Below are 13,782 nucleotides of genomic sequence, written 5' to 3'. Positions count from 1 at the left end.
TTTCTCGTATTCCAGTATAGAATGCGTAGGTTCTTGGTGTAAGTAATGTTGTTAAGTTGCATGATGAAAATTATAAAAAGAGAAAGATTTTTTCTTATATTGACTTTATATTCTATTTGGTTTTATGTTTATTGATTTTATTTAGAGGTGAGCAGCAACTGAGAGGTCTTGAGATAGCGAAAGTGTTAGAGTGTTAGGGTTTTCTGTAGTGTCGTCGGTTGAGTATGAATCGTCGCTCGTAAGTTCTCCTTCTTGTTTATTTATTTGCTTTCTTATTCTTCCAATTCTCGATTTAAGGTTTTTATCAGTGAGACAGGTGCTGACGTCATGGAGCATGCGGTCGAGTTTGTTGATGTCGTTTGTATATTTCTGTGTTAGTCCCAGAAGATTGTGATTATCGTAGGCCTCTACTAGAAATTCACAGAGTTGTTTGGAGTCTATAGGATATTTTTTTTCAACATCAGAGATGATTTCTATGGCTGGCTGGAGTTGCGTGTATACGGTGTTGGCCGTGGTAGGAGATGCATCATGCCTTCTGAGTTTTCTCTGTTTTTTCTTCCTCCTGACTACTGGGGATATATCTTCAGAACTCAGTTTTGTGTACGAGCTAGAGAGAGATGCAGTGGCTAGAGGACGTTTGTTTTGGGGTATGGGAGGAGGCGGCATGAATAGGCTGGGATTTTTAGCTGAGTATATGTAGTATTTGATTGTGAGGTTTTAGTGTTAGGGCAATGTTTGGAAATATGTCCTTCTTCTTTGCAGACAAAACAGATAAGTTTCTCAGTGGACAAGAAGATTGGGTATGGTGTGTTGTTGTAAGTAACACGAAGAATGTTAGGGATTTTAGAAACGTATTTCGGTTTGATGTAAATTTGTCTTCGGAAGCTCAGTATGTGAGCAAATCTTGCGTCGTTCATGCCTGCTCTTATGAATGACATTCGCGAGGTGGGGTTAATCTCTAGTTTCTTCAGTTCGTTGATTATAATATCATGAGGGATTATAGGACATACATTCGATAGGATAATACGCTTGGCCTTCGTAATTAATGGTCTAATTGTGAGTTTGTGTGAGTTAATGTTTACTACGGTGTGGTTTTCAGTTAATTGATTTACTATGTATTTGCTACCAAGGTACATACAGATGCGGCCTTGTAAGATGCGTGAGGCAAATCTTATGTTGCGGGGCTCGATTATTTTACTGACCGCTATTGTAGTTGTAGCTTGGAGTTGTCAGATTTCGGTTGTTCATCGTTGGATACTGAAAGTGGGTGCCCCTGTGATCAGAAACACTTCCACCAAGATACTTAACTAGACTGGTATAAATATCACTCTCTGGATCGCACAAAATGAGCGTAAACACGCTCAGTAAGAGTACACTTGTAACAACTGATTGCTGCTATAATTAGTCGCACAGGCACGAACTCGCAAACACGTCCTACCTAGACGAGGGCTCGAGCCGAGCTCTCTATTTTATTTTTAATTTGAAAATTAAATTGTCTTAGATCAAAATTTGTTTTTTTTTTTGATTACATGATTCATTATCATTATTTACATCAATGTCTATTTGATGTACGGGACTTAATTTATCATTCGCGAATTTTTTCTAAATCAGACTTATCAGTTTTTGATAAATTATCAGAATTATTCATGGGATTATTTCCGATTCCTTCTTTCAAGTTTTCATCATTAACATTAACAACATTTTCAATTCCTACATCACTGTTTGCAATTGTCATTTTATCATTCTCCTCACTTGTCAAGAGATTAACTATTGCATTTCCGAAAAACATAATTACATCCATCGTTTATGTTAGTGTTTTAAATATAAATATTTTATTTCCACTTAGAAACTGCGCAGAGATATCCACGAAAAACTTTTCAGGTTATCAACTCACCAGCATCAAGCGTGTTTCAATATGCACATTGGAAAATACTTAACACATGTGTTGTAATTTTCATAACTGAATGTTAAAATCTTTGAATTTTCAATTTACGTTTTACGGTGTAATGGAGTTCAGTCTTATTTTTAAATATCAGTTTTATCTATTTTCAAATGAATTTTACGGAAAAAATTAAAATTATAAGGTTGTCCAAATATAAATCCACCATATCGAATCCACCTAATTCGAAATTATGAGAATCAAATTAATAATCATTCAGCCTAGATTCCAATATTGCCGCTTCCCAACTCTGTCTGCTTTAAAATAAATAAAATAAACAATTAGGAGGGAAAAATCCTGCGGCAGGTAAAAACCTCCAAACAGACCAAAATGATTTAAATTAAACTAATAACGTGATTCTATACAATAAAAGATTTCTTAAAAACTAATCGTCCGTTAGTCAAATTAAAAATTAAAAATCTTAATTTTCATCTTCGATTCCCTTTCCATTTTTCTTTTTCATCAGGAGGAACCACTGGGAAGAACCAAAAGAACCCAAAGAGTAGGAAATGCGAAGAACTGGAAGGTCATGGAACTAAACAAAATATAAGTTCCTCACAGAATCAAAGTTCTTTAAAAATTTCATTTTTAATCATAAATTCAATGTTCAATTAATAATTAGGTTGAATGGTCACATTTCATGGAGTCAATTCTCCAAATAAATTCCGACTTCTGCTCACTGTGCAAACTAAATTATTAAAAATTGGGCTCACAGTTACGCATACTATCCGAACAAAAATAATAGGATACCATGGACATCTAGTACCTCACTTTGCTTCACATTGGCCAATAAATGAAGAAAAGGATTCCGGTACAATGACTCTAACCGTATATATCCCAAAGTAACTCCACGAGAACGCTCCAAGACAGACATTGTGAATTTAAATCAACAATCAAATGATCAATGAGAGCCAACATTCTCAGACTCGAATTTATAAAAACCCTGAATTCAACAGAAATTAGGAATCCAGAAAGAGTCAACAATGATTCCTCATCATCATACGGAGCGAGTCTAGTCATTTAATCACTTAAAAACGACCATTCAAGTTTTTCTGAAATTCGAAACACAACATCTTTAAGTAGATGGCGACATACAAATATTTTACAATATATTAGTATATATCCATAATCTATACTACTATATAAATTTCTGGTGTTTGTCTGTCTTTTTGTTCAGGGTAATCTCTGGAAAAGCTAATCTGATTGCGACTATATTTGAATTTGTTATAAAGAATAGAAAACGTGATCTATTCAATATATTTGAACGCTTCCGACAATATATTTTTTTTTCTACCCAAGGAAAAGTAACTATACGTATAATATGGATACACGGAGAAAAAACTCCAATAAAAATTACCGTGCTCAGCACAACAATCCACGCGCAAATGTCAATTCCCTAAAAAATTAAGACAACCTTCACAGAAAAATTAGTAATCCTTTTAGAATTTTTATTATAGATTAAATATTTTTTAAGAAGAGTAAAAGTAAAAATTCTTATGCAGCACGGTAATATTCGATAAATTTATTCCTTTTTAACTGACCCGCCTCCCCTGCACTTAGCCACGGTGCCATTGTACTGGGTCCAAAACTTATGGTAAAGGCGGTCTTAAGTGTTTGTGGGTTGGTACAGCCCGGCCTCGTAGCAAAACTGCAGAAGCCTGTCCGTCCGGACCGTTTCGAGATAGGTGCGTCGGCTCCAAGGTTCCCTAACAGGCGCTGCCTGGGTTCCCTGAACATTCCCTTATCATGTGGAGAGGCGTCTCCTCTTCCTCACCACACCACCGGCACGCGGATTCCTCTCCGCGTCCCAGCATCTTCATATGACGTCGAGTTAGCCAGTGCCCTGTGACGGTGCCCACGGCCACTCTTAGCCTTCTTTTATCCAGTTCGATCAGGTCCCTACTCACTTGAGTTGTGGGTTTCCTGACGAACGCTCTGGTGTGCCTCATTCCTGAGGTCTCCACCCAGTAGCTGGTGAATCTTTTGTGAATCCACTTGTCCCCCAGCGCCTTCACAAGTTCCCCGGGAGCGTTAATCTCCACTAGGCCCCTGTCACCTCCACCGTTAGCGTCAATACGGGCCAGCCTGTCAGCTTCGGTGTTGCCGCGTATACCGCAGTGACTTGGTACCTTTAGCAGCTTTAGTTTATTGCGGCATGCCGCTTGTTTTAGTACCCTTCTGCAGTGGTCCACGAGTTTTGAACAGGGAGCCACTTGCAAAAGAGCCGTTAAGGCAGCATAGCTGTCACTGCAAATATAGATATGTTGCCCAGTGCAATCCTTTCTGATAATATGCATAGCGCATAACAGGATTGTGTACACTTCTGCCCCCCTTGAACTTCGCCCCATCCACGTAGCAGACAGGCCCCTTAGGAGTAAGCGATTTCTCGTCTTCCTCCAACCAGGTCCGTTTGTCCATGAAGATGACTTCGTATCCGGGTGAGAATTCTAGCTTCCTGGGGCAGCGATCGACCTTTTTGCCACTGAGTCCCGTGGAGTCCCTGCTCGAAAGCTCTTCCACTGTCTATGGCTCCTCAAGCGGATGGCCGCCCTCTTCGCTAGCACCTCCACCATCAGTTCCGGCGGAGGGTTGCTCAGTAGACAGCCCATAGCTAGGGTTGGGGTCGTCCTCAGGGCTCCCGTTATATCCAGCAGTGCCGCTCTATAGACTTTGTTTAATTGTCTCCTGCAGGCGTTCCTCCTGACGGAGGTCCACCATACTATGGAGGCGTAGGTTAGTTGGGGAATGACAACAGCTGTGTACAGCCATTTTATTGTTTTCGGCTTCAGACCCCATGTGACGCTGAACATTCTTCTGCAGGTCCAGAAGGTAGTCGTGGCCTTCTTGACCTGCTTGTCCACATGTGCCCTCCAGTAGAGCGTCCTATCTAAGGTTACTCTAAGGTAGCACACTGTTTCCGAACATCTCAGCTGTTTACCAAAGATGGAGGAAGGCCTGAAATCAGTCCTCCTTCCTCTTGTAAACAAAACCAGTTCAGTTTTGCTATGGTTGACCCTAAGCCCCCGAACCTGGCACCATCTCTCAACGACGTTGAGGGCCGTCTGCATCCTGAGGGACAGACTTCCCAAATCGTCGCCTGCGACCGTGATGACCACGTCATCAGCGTAACCGTGAACGCTGAAGCCCGCCTGTTTCAGGTTCGTTAGAAGTTCGTCTACCACCCGGGTCCACAGCAGGGGGGATAGGACACCTTCCTGCGGGCAGCCCCTGGCCACTGCAGCTCGAACCTCTGTACCTCCTAAATAGGCGATGGCCGTTCTATTGGCGAGTAAGTTCATGATCCAACGTGCAAGCGTGACGTCTGCTCCGAAGTTCTGAACTGTCTCACCCATAGTTTTGAAGGGTGTGTTATCAAACGCCCCTTCTATGTCCAAAAAGACCCCAATTGCTGACCTGCCTGTCTCCAGGGCTCCTACGAGGTCATGGAGGGCAGTCTCTACAGACTTGCCACTTTGGTAGGCGTGTTGCGCTGAGCACAAGGGCCTGGTGCACAGTGCGCTCTCTTTAAGGTAACAGTCCACAAGCCGCTCCAGCGTTTTTAGGACGAAGGAGGTTAGACTTATGGGCCTGTAGGCCTTTGCTTGGTCGTAGCGGTCCTTCCCCATTTTGGGTATGAATACTACCCTGACCGTCCGCCAAGCCTTAGGTGTGTAACCCATGGCAAGGCAAGATCGGTAAATATATACCAGTCTGCGCCATAGTCACTCCTTGCCCATTTGCAGCAGAACCGGATAGACTCCGTCTGTGCCCGGACTCTTGTAGCGATCGAACGTACCGACTGCCCATTTTACCCGATCGTAGGTCACCACTTGCCTGGCGGTTTCCCAGTCGGCCCTTACGAGCCCACCTGGTCTATCAGCCTCGTTTGTGGTTTCTTGCACCGGGGTCGATCCCGGAAAATGCATTTTGATGAGGAGCTCCAGTATGCCTTGATGGTCGTCGACCATCTCTCCTTCCGGAGATTCTAGGCCTCGGAGCGCCACGTTCCTGCCGGGAGTAATCAGCTTGCGGATTTCGGCTACCTCAGGTAGGGCCTCTAGTCTCTCGCAAAAGCTTCTCCAGGCTTGCCTTTTTACTGACTTGATCATAGACCTGAATCTCCTCCGAGAGGTTTTGTATTCAGTCCATATCTGATTCGTCTTGAGCTTTTTTGCCCTGATGAAGAGTCTCCTGATTTCCCTGCGAGCCTTTTCAAGCTCCCTGTTCCACCATGAGTCTTTCTAGTTCCTGCTTAAACAGGCTCCAGTCAGCACTTTTTGGGTCCCAACGGAGTTGCGGTTCCACATTTCCCACCTCCCTTGTTAGAGTGAAATTAATGCGCCGGTGGTCCGACAGAGTTTCCTCTTCATCCACCTCCCACTTCCTGACAAAATCATAGATTTTCGCCGTAGCGACAGTTATGTCGATGACCTCCTGCCTGACCGAGGTAACAAACGTAGGTTTGTGCCCTCTGTTCAGGACTTCCAGGCCGTGCCGAGTGAGGTATTCCAGAAAGCTAGCCCCTCTCTCGTTAGTGTCACTGCTGCCCCAGAAGGTGTGATGAGCGTTGGCATCACATCCTAGTATGAGCTCACAGTTCGTCCTTCGGCAGTACTCCACGAGTCGTTTGACCTCCTCAGTGGGTGGTGATTCAACAGAGTCATAAGGGAGGTATGCCGAGCCGATAACGACTTTAATCGGCTCCCTCCCCAGCTCTATTTTCACCTGTACTGCCGCCTGATCCCTTGTGCAGTATTGGCTGAGCCCCACAGGGTTTAGTTCTCGTCTCACGAAAACGCATGCCCTAGGGTCCCTATCACCTTTACTGCTTATAAAAGATCCGCCTTTGGCGTCTCCTTTCAAGACCTCTCCCTCCCTGCAATAAGGTTCTTGCATCAGGGAAACATCTGTGTGCTTCACCGCCAGATCTCGACAATGTAGCGCGGCCGTGTAGCAGTGATGCAAGTTAGTCTGCGAAATCTTTAACAGCCCCGATATCACAGGGATTTCGGCGCCGTTCGATTTCGCGTGTTGGGAATAGGATTTCGGATGCGGGAGCGTAGAAAGAAGTTATTCCTGCGTAGAAGGGCCAGCCATGTCGCCGGCTTTTCTTGCGCCCTCTCCCGTAGGAGGGTTACCCGTAGGTTCTGACCGTTCACACATTCAAAAACATTAGCCGTAACATACAATTTAAGACGTACGCGTGCAGACTAACATCATAATAAGTTAAAAATTGGTTTGTACGCATGCGTACATCTTATGGCTTTTGTTTTTGATTGTATGAACACCTTCAGTGCTATAGTTACTTTTTCCATACTGTAAACAAAGAAGACATTCATATTTTTCGTTACGATTTAATATTGGCGGCAACACGTTATATCATTACAATTTATTATAAACTTAAACCGATTGATGCGGTGGACTCATGGGTAAGCATCAGCTTGACGCACGATGAGTCGCGGGTTCGAGTCCCGGCCGAAAAAAAGGCATTTATACGATTTCTTTCGGACCACTGTGAGCGGGAGGAAGATTTCTTCGGAGAGCCGGGTGGTTGTATCGACGACACAGGTTATCTGCGTAAGATCCCGATCGTAGAGATAGGGAGTGGGGCAGGATTGTAAAACGGTGTGCCGTATTCATTCCAACGAATTAATTAGTTAAGAAAGTTAATTATCAATGAACTTAATTAATTTATTTATTTGTTTATATAACCAAAAAAATTATCACTAAACTTAAATGAAATTGTTTGTCAGTAATGTAGTTATCACAGCTAACGTTACTCAATTTTCCGGTGCTGCCAAAGTAATTTTCAAAAAACTGATTGATACATTTTCTTATGTAACTTTTAATTTTTGTATGTCGATCATTACTTTTTACTTTTCAGTAAGTGTGAACTCACATTCTTGAGCAGCACGGTAATTTTTGTATGGATTTTTAAATAAAAATTAACAGAATTTTTTCTCCGTGTAGAATGCACAAAAATGATCAGAGTTATTTAAAAATTTTTTATTCTTTAACGGATTTAAGTTGATAAACAATTCTGTTTTGTGATCTAAATTTTATCCAGTTAAATAAAAATAGTTAATTGATTTTTTAAATAAAAAATGTATAGTTTTATCAAAATTATGAGTAAAATTAAGTACGTTCCACTATTTCAATCTTTAAAGGCGTTCTTCTTTCCGATTCGTGCTTACTGAGCTTATTTATGTTGCAATATCATTAGTGTGTTATTAAAAATATTAAAGATTAATAAAAAGTACAAAGATTATTGAAATAAGTTCTGTTACTTCTAAGATGTAAATAAAGAAACTCAAAAAAATTTTATTTTATCCAGAGGTTTGAAGCAGCTTGACAGCTCGCAATATACAATATAGCAATATGAATTAAGAAGCAAGTGTATAATGATACGATAACGTTGAATTATTAATTAAACCGGTAGGTTACTAGCTTCGATTTATTCTTGAAAGAAGTAAACTAACAGGATCATCGCATATAAGCGAATATTTCATAATCATATTAGTTATATATCACTATCGTAGATAACTAAATTGCAAAAATGTTTAAGAATTTATATATAGTTTTAAAGGAAATAATACGGTATTCTATTATTTAATACTCAAGGTGCCGTCCTTCCAAAACATCAGCAAATCGAAGAATAAATTTTTTTTATGAATCTTTAACATGTTATCACCGTGAAATTGAATTTTTTCAGAAACAACCTCTAACACAGTGTTCACGTTCATATCCAAGTGGACGTGTAAGCAGTTTTATTTGTAATTAACAAATAAAATATATTCAATCATAATATTTTGGAGTTATAAATAAGAAAACAAATTTCACAGAGATTACGCAAATTATTTTTGAGTTCACTAAAATAAAAATATTTACTAAAAAATTCATCAATTGGCACCAAAGCGAATGAGTTGGCACCATAATTTATTAACCATCTACTTCATAATAATCCACAGTTATCGTTAGTACGCCATGATGTATATAACAAAATACTGATTCTATTTTTAACTGTGATTGTCATTGTTTTAAAAAATCATATTTGTTTTGAATCAACAGGATTAATAGAAACAAATTTAAAATCTGGTCGAAAGAGATACAAAGCCTATGGCGCAAACAGAAGCAAGCAACTGGGTACAAACCTGATGCGGATAGAGGAAAGCTAGGAAATTGTATCATAAATAGAAGAATACGTTAAAAAAGATTAAGCCAACAATAGTATTGATAAACGATAAAGAGGTTAAAGAATCTAATTTAGTAATAGAGGAGAGTTCTAAACAGTTCATCGAAGAGCTGAATTCCCTAACAGTTGATGATAGTGACAGAATTCTTATTTTATGAGAGAAAACACATGATTTTTAAACAATCCGAAAACGACTAAGACATACCGGAAAGAATATTAGCATGGAAAATTCTGCCATACTTATTTGAACCAACTTAAAAACAAAAAATGAAAGCCATCAACGGCAAAACAAAGTGATGTCTTTATATTGTGGTTGCATTTATGTGATAACATAAATATTTTATTGATTATATTTTCTCCGTGCTGCTATTGAACTTCTGGCGAAGTTAAATGCAGAACATGATGATTTATTTGTTTTATAATTGAACTAATTATGAGAGTAACTATCAGATTTGTCAATTTTCTGTTTACCAACAAAAAGTATTATTTTCTGTGTCTTTTTATCATTGACTCAAAGACGTATATTGTCGGAAGGAAAAAAAATTTTTGTTTAAAGTTTGAATAAAAATTAATATCTATCGAATATTACCGTGCTGCATAAAAATTTTTACTTTTACTCTTCTTAATAAATATTCAATCTATAATAAAAATTCTAAAAGGATTACTAATTTTTCTGTGAAGGTTGTCTTAATTTTTTAGGGAATTGACATTTGCGCGTGGATTGTTGTGCTGAGCACGGTAATTTTTATTGGAATTTTTTCTCCGTGTACGTGTCGTACGCTCTTCGTATAATATATTTATAACATCAATCGTTTCAAAAAACAAGGACGACAACGCTTTTTTGTTTTACATTAATATATTATAAAATGAATTGAGAAGAATGACTCTATAAAAGGAGTAATCGGCACTATACGATTTCTAATTTACTGTGTGATTCGAAAGCATATATATATTTTAAACTCACTTCAAATTCAATCGTGACGGTATGTGTTTCTGGTCTATGGCTCTTTTCATACTGTAAATTACAACATATAAACACCCAGCGTTTATCAAATCGACAAATATTAGAGTATTGTTCTGTGATATGAACTTTTTCAATAAGTGTAGCGAAGTGGCAAGATTAATAATGGTGATTGAGATCTATTCATCTCCTATTGGATTTTGAAGAAGTCAAACCTGTTGAATAATGCAAAATCCTATTGAGATTTCATTGATGATTAAAAAAATTTTCGAGTCGTATGATCCTATTCGATCACTCAGTTTTCGATTCAAATATCTTCTATCATTTCCTGTAGAAACTCTTCGTTCCTTAAAGAATTGCTAACTACCTTTTAGAACTATTATAATCCTATTAAGTTGTTTGAATAGGAAAGTTCTGAATCCTATAGGTTTTTCGATCACCATTTATATACCTATTTAGATTTGCATAATCCTATTAGGCTTTCTGCGAGTAGCAGAAATTTCTCAACTTTTCCAATTCAAATACGATGTTTCCTATACAAATTTTGAAAAAGCCTATAGAATTTATTCTTTTTCAATGAGAATGTTTAAGCAGGGCATAAATGTCTAGTACGAAGAAAATAAAACGAATAACACTGTTCTGCTGTTAATCAGATTTTAAGCATTGAGAAAATATAAATAAAATTAAGATTTATTAATGCATGAAATCATACCAATAAGACCAAATTGTTATATTCAAACCTGAAAGTTTTTCTTTGACATTTTTCATAAAATTGAATTCACTGTTTAATTCATTTCTTTCATGATCAGGGCCCTGAATTGTTATCGAAATATATTGGTGCCAGTGAAGAAGCGGTTCGAGATGTTTTTGACAGGTAAGAGCAGATTGTATACGAGTTAGTCGATGGCTACTCCAAATAATCTATCGAATCGCGAACTCAATGTCGTTAGTAGCTATTTAATTCGACCCATATTATGCTTACACGGTGAAAAATAGTTTTTTATACCAAATACGACTCGTTTACGGAAAAAAGGACATTATAAATTTTACTAGAAAAGCCGATAAAATTTTACAACGTGGCGTAATATGATGTCGCTTTGCTCATAAAAATTGTGATAATAACCTTTTAAATATGCGATAATTATTACAACGTAAGTTGATAAATCTTCCAATATAAAATAGTAAATAGTGCATAAAATGATGATAGTTTCATGGTTAAAAAACTGTTCTAACTATCATTATTACATAGTTACAATTTAATTTTTTAAGAGAACAGTGAAAAAACGTTACCATCTAATGATTTATTGTTATCAAGTTTGAATGTGATGTTCGTAAATAATATGCATCAGATCTACTCATATTTGATAACAATTTTATATGAATTACGCGATGGAACAGTATGGAAAATTAATTCTTCATCGAAAATTTAAAAATATTATTGATGGTAATGATAACATATAAGTGAATTTTTCTTTGGCATGCAAATTCAACACTATAAAAAATGAGCAATCTAATGAAGAAATCAAGCATTTCACAATGATGAGAATTAATTAATTCTCAGTTTGAATTTGCTAGCTGACAGGAACTTCGGCGGCCATCTTGGTACTGGGTCGATAACCAATCGACCAAGTAATCAATAATTCTTAATTTAGTCAATCATTTGACTAATTTTCAGTGTCCCTTTTGACTAATGAAGTTCCTGTCGCCATTTTTTCACTGTTCTCGTTCACGTCTACACGCCATTTATATTCTTTCTTAACAAATCTGAAAGTTTTGAGTCAATCATCAGTACTAGTGCTATTGTAAATCATCAGGAACATTCAGGCTTCATTCTAAAACTAGAATCAAGTAATATTTCAAGACATTTCATTATATTCATTTTGCATTGCATTGATAGGCTAACGCCACGTGCACAATCACATTCTTGCTCAACTTGAGAAGCGTGCTGAGCTCGTGTGGGAGGTCAATAATACCGAACACACCAAGTTGAGTATTTTTTGGACATTCAATTCAGATTCAGTAATTAAAATAGACATTCAGTGATTTTGAGCGACATTCAGTCTCCCTATTTAATAACAAAAAGTTTGTCAATGTATTTAGTGTACCTGTTAGTGCTGAAAATAAAGATACTTTATTTTTTATAAAACCTGACTTCCGTTTGCTCTGTTCCGGGACAATCATCCCTATCCTTAAACGGTTAGGTTAATTCACAAGTTGAGATTTTCTCAACACACTACAAAGAATGAACTATTTATGCCATCAAGCAATATAAATGAAATTCTTCAAGCGCAAATAATTGATGTTTTATTATCGAAAGTTAAAGACTTTGAAGAGCGTGATTCAGGATGGTCTATGGTAGAGATCATCCATCTCCAAGTCAACATCAGTCGATATGATCTATTATCTGCAGGAGGATCGACGTTTATTGATTTACCCGATTTTATTCAACATAGAAAGGCGGTGTTAAATATCAAGAATAAAGATCAATGCTGTTTCCTATGGTCAATTACAGCAGCATTCTTTCCAACTGAAAGTCATCCCAACAATACATCATCATATCCAGATTATAGGACAGTTCTCAAGTATAAAGGTATAAATTGTCCAACAACTTTACACGATATTCCAAAATTCGAATCAAACAATAACATTTCGATTAATGTATATGGATTACATGATAAAGCTAAAATAGCGCTGTTAAATTAAAGTAAATTTTCAAATAAAATATCAGTGCTCTGCAGTGATCTGGGTGCGACCCGAAAGGTCCACACGACCAACTTCCCAGTGGAAAAAATGAAAAAACACCTCGAATAAAACCCGTTTCCATTTTTTATAACAAATGGAATTGTTATAAACGGAACGAGTCTGTTTTTATTCATTTGATATGGTTAGTTACTTTATTTCAGTTAAAGAAAAAATTGTGCGTTAGAAGAATTCGAATATACCTCATAGATCCTTTTTTTCATTATTTACAACGAATTTCATTGTTATACACGAAAAAAGTATGTTTTCATTTATGGCATACGGTTGGTAACTTTTTTTTAGTAAACGAAAAAATTATGCGTTAAAAGTACTTATATATATAGAATGGATCCCTATTTTTATTGTTTATAACAATTTAAAACTTATTATTTAAATATTACTATGATCAATAATCACTTGTTAGTAACAATGTTCAACTGTTATGAACACAATTCCACATTATTGACAATTATTATTGACTATTATAGCGTCTTTAATGCTGTTTTCTCAATCCTGACATGAGTTTAAAATTCTTTCATTGCTGATTTTGTTTTTCAAAACTTTTTTTTTCGATGAAATATTGTCACCATATTTTCATACAAGTATTCTAATAATTTAATATTCATATTTTTTGAGAGATTTCGAAATTTTGTCTAAAAAATAGTATAATTTATAAATTGCAAAATTCAGGTAATTTCCCATTTTTTTCCAGTTTTTTGATTCTGCCAAAAAAATAACTGGACCGATTTTCCTGAAAACTTTTTCAGTTCTAAGTTACGTAATTACGCGTCGAATGCAGTTGGTCCCACGTCGATATCATTTTTTGTTCTCGAGATAATCGAGGCAAAAAATAATTCCGAACGCACGTACGAACATACGCACATACGCACAAACGCACATACACACACACAGACGTCCACGTAAAAACTGTCGATTCATTCTAGAATAGGC

General features: G+C 37.3%; 1 protein-coding gene across 7 annotated transcripts in view; it reads left to right on the top strand.

The window, feature by feature from the left end:
- The window catches only part of Pex1 (peroxin 1), a 103,326-nt gene that overhangs the window by 28,693 nt on the left and 60,851 nt on the right, over window positions 1-13,782 (top strand). For 4 of the 7 annotated variants that reach the window (XR_004690182.1, XM_035081108.1, XM_035081107.1 and 1 more), the window contains one exon: window positions 10,902-10,966. The exons of the other annotated variants lie outside the window; for them this stretch is intronic. Coding sequence is in view for 3 of the 4 variants with exons in the window: in XM_035081108.1 (XP_034936999.1) it covers window positions 10,902-10,966 (65 nt within the window). In the remaining variant the exon portion in view is untranslated. The remainder of the gene's footprint in view (window positions 1-10,901; window positions 10,967-13,782) is intronic. 7 annotated transcript variants of the gene reach the window in all.

Source organism: Chelonus insularis, unplaced genomic scaffold, assembly GCF_013357705.1.
Source record: "Chelonus insularis isolate UGA/USDA-ARS -01 unplaced genomic scaffold, ASM1335770v1 contig_31_pilon, whole genome shotgun sequence".
NCBI lineage: Eukaryota > Metazoa > Arthropoda > Insecta > Hymenoptera > Braconidae > Chelonus > Chelonus insularis.
This window is presented reverse-complemented; position numbering and strand designations above follow the sequence as displayed.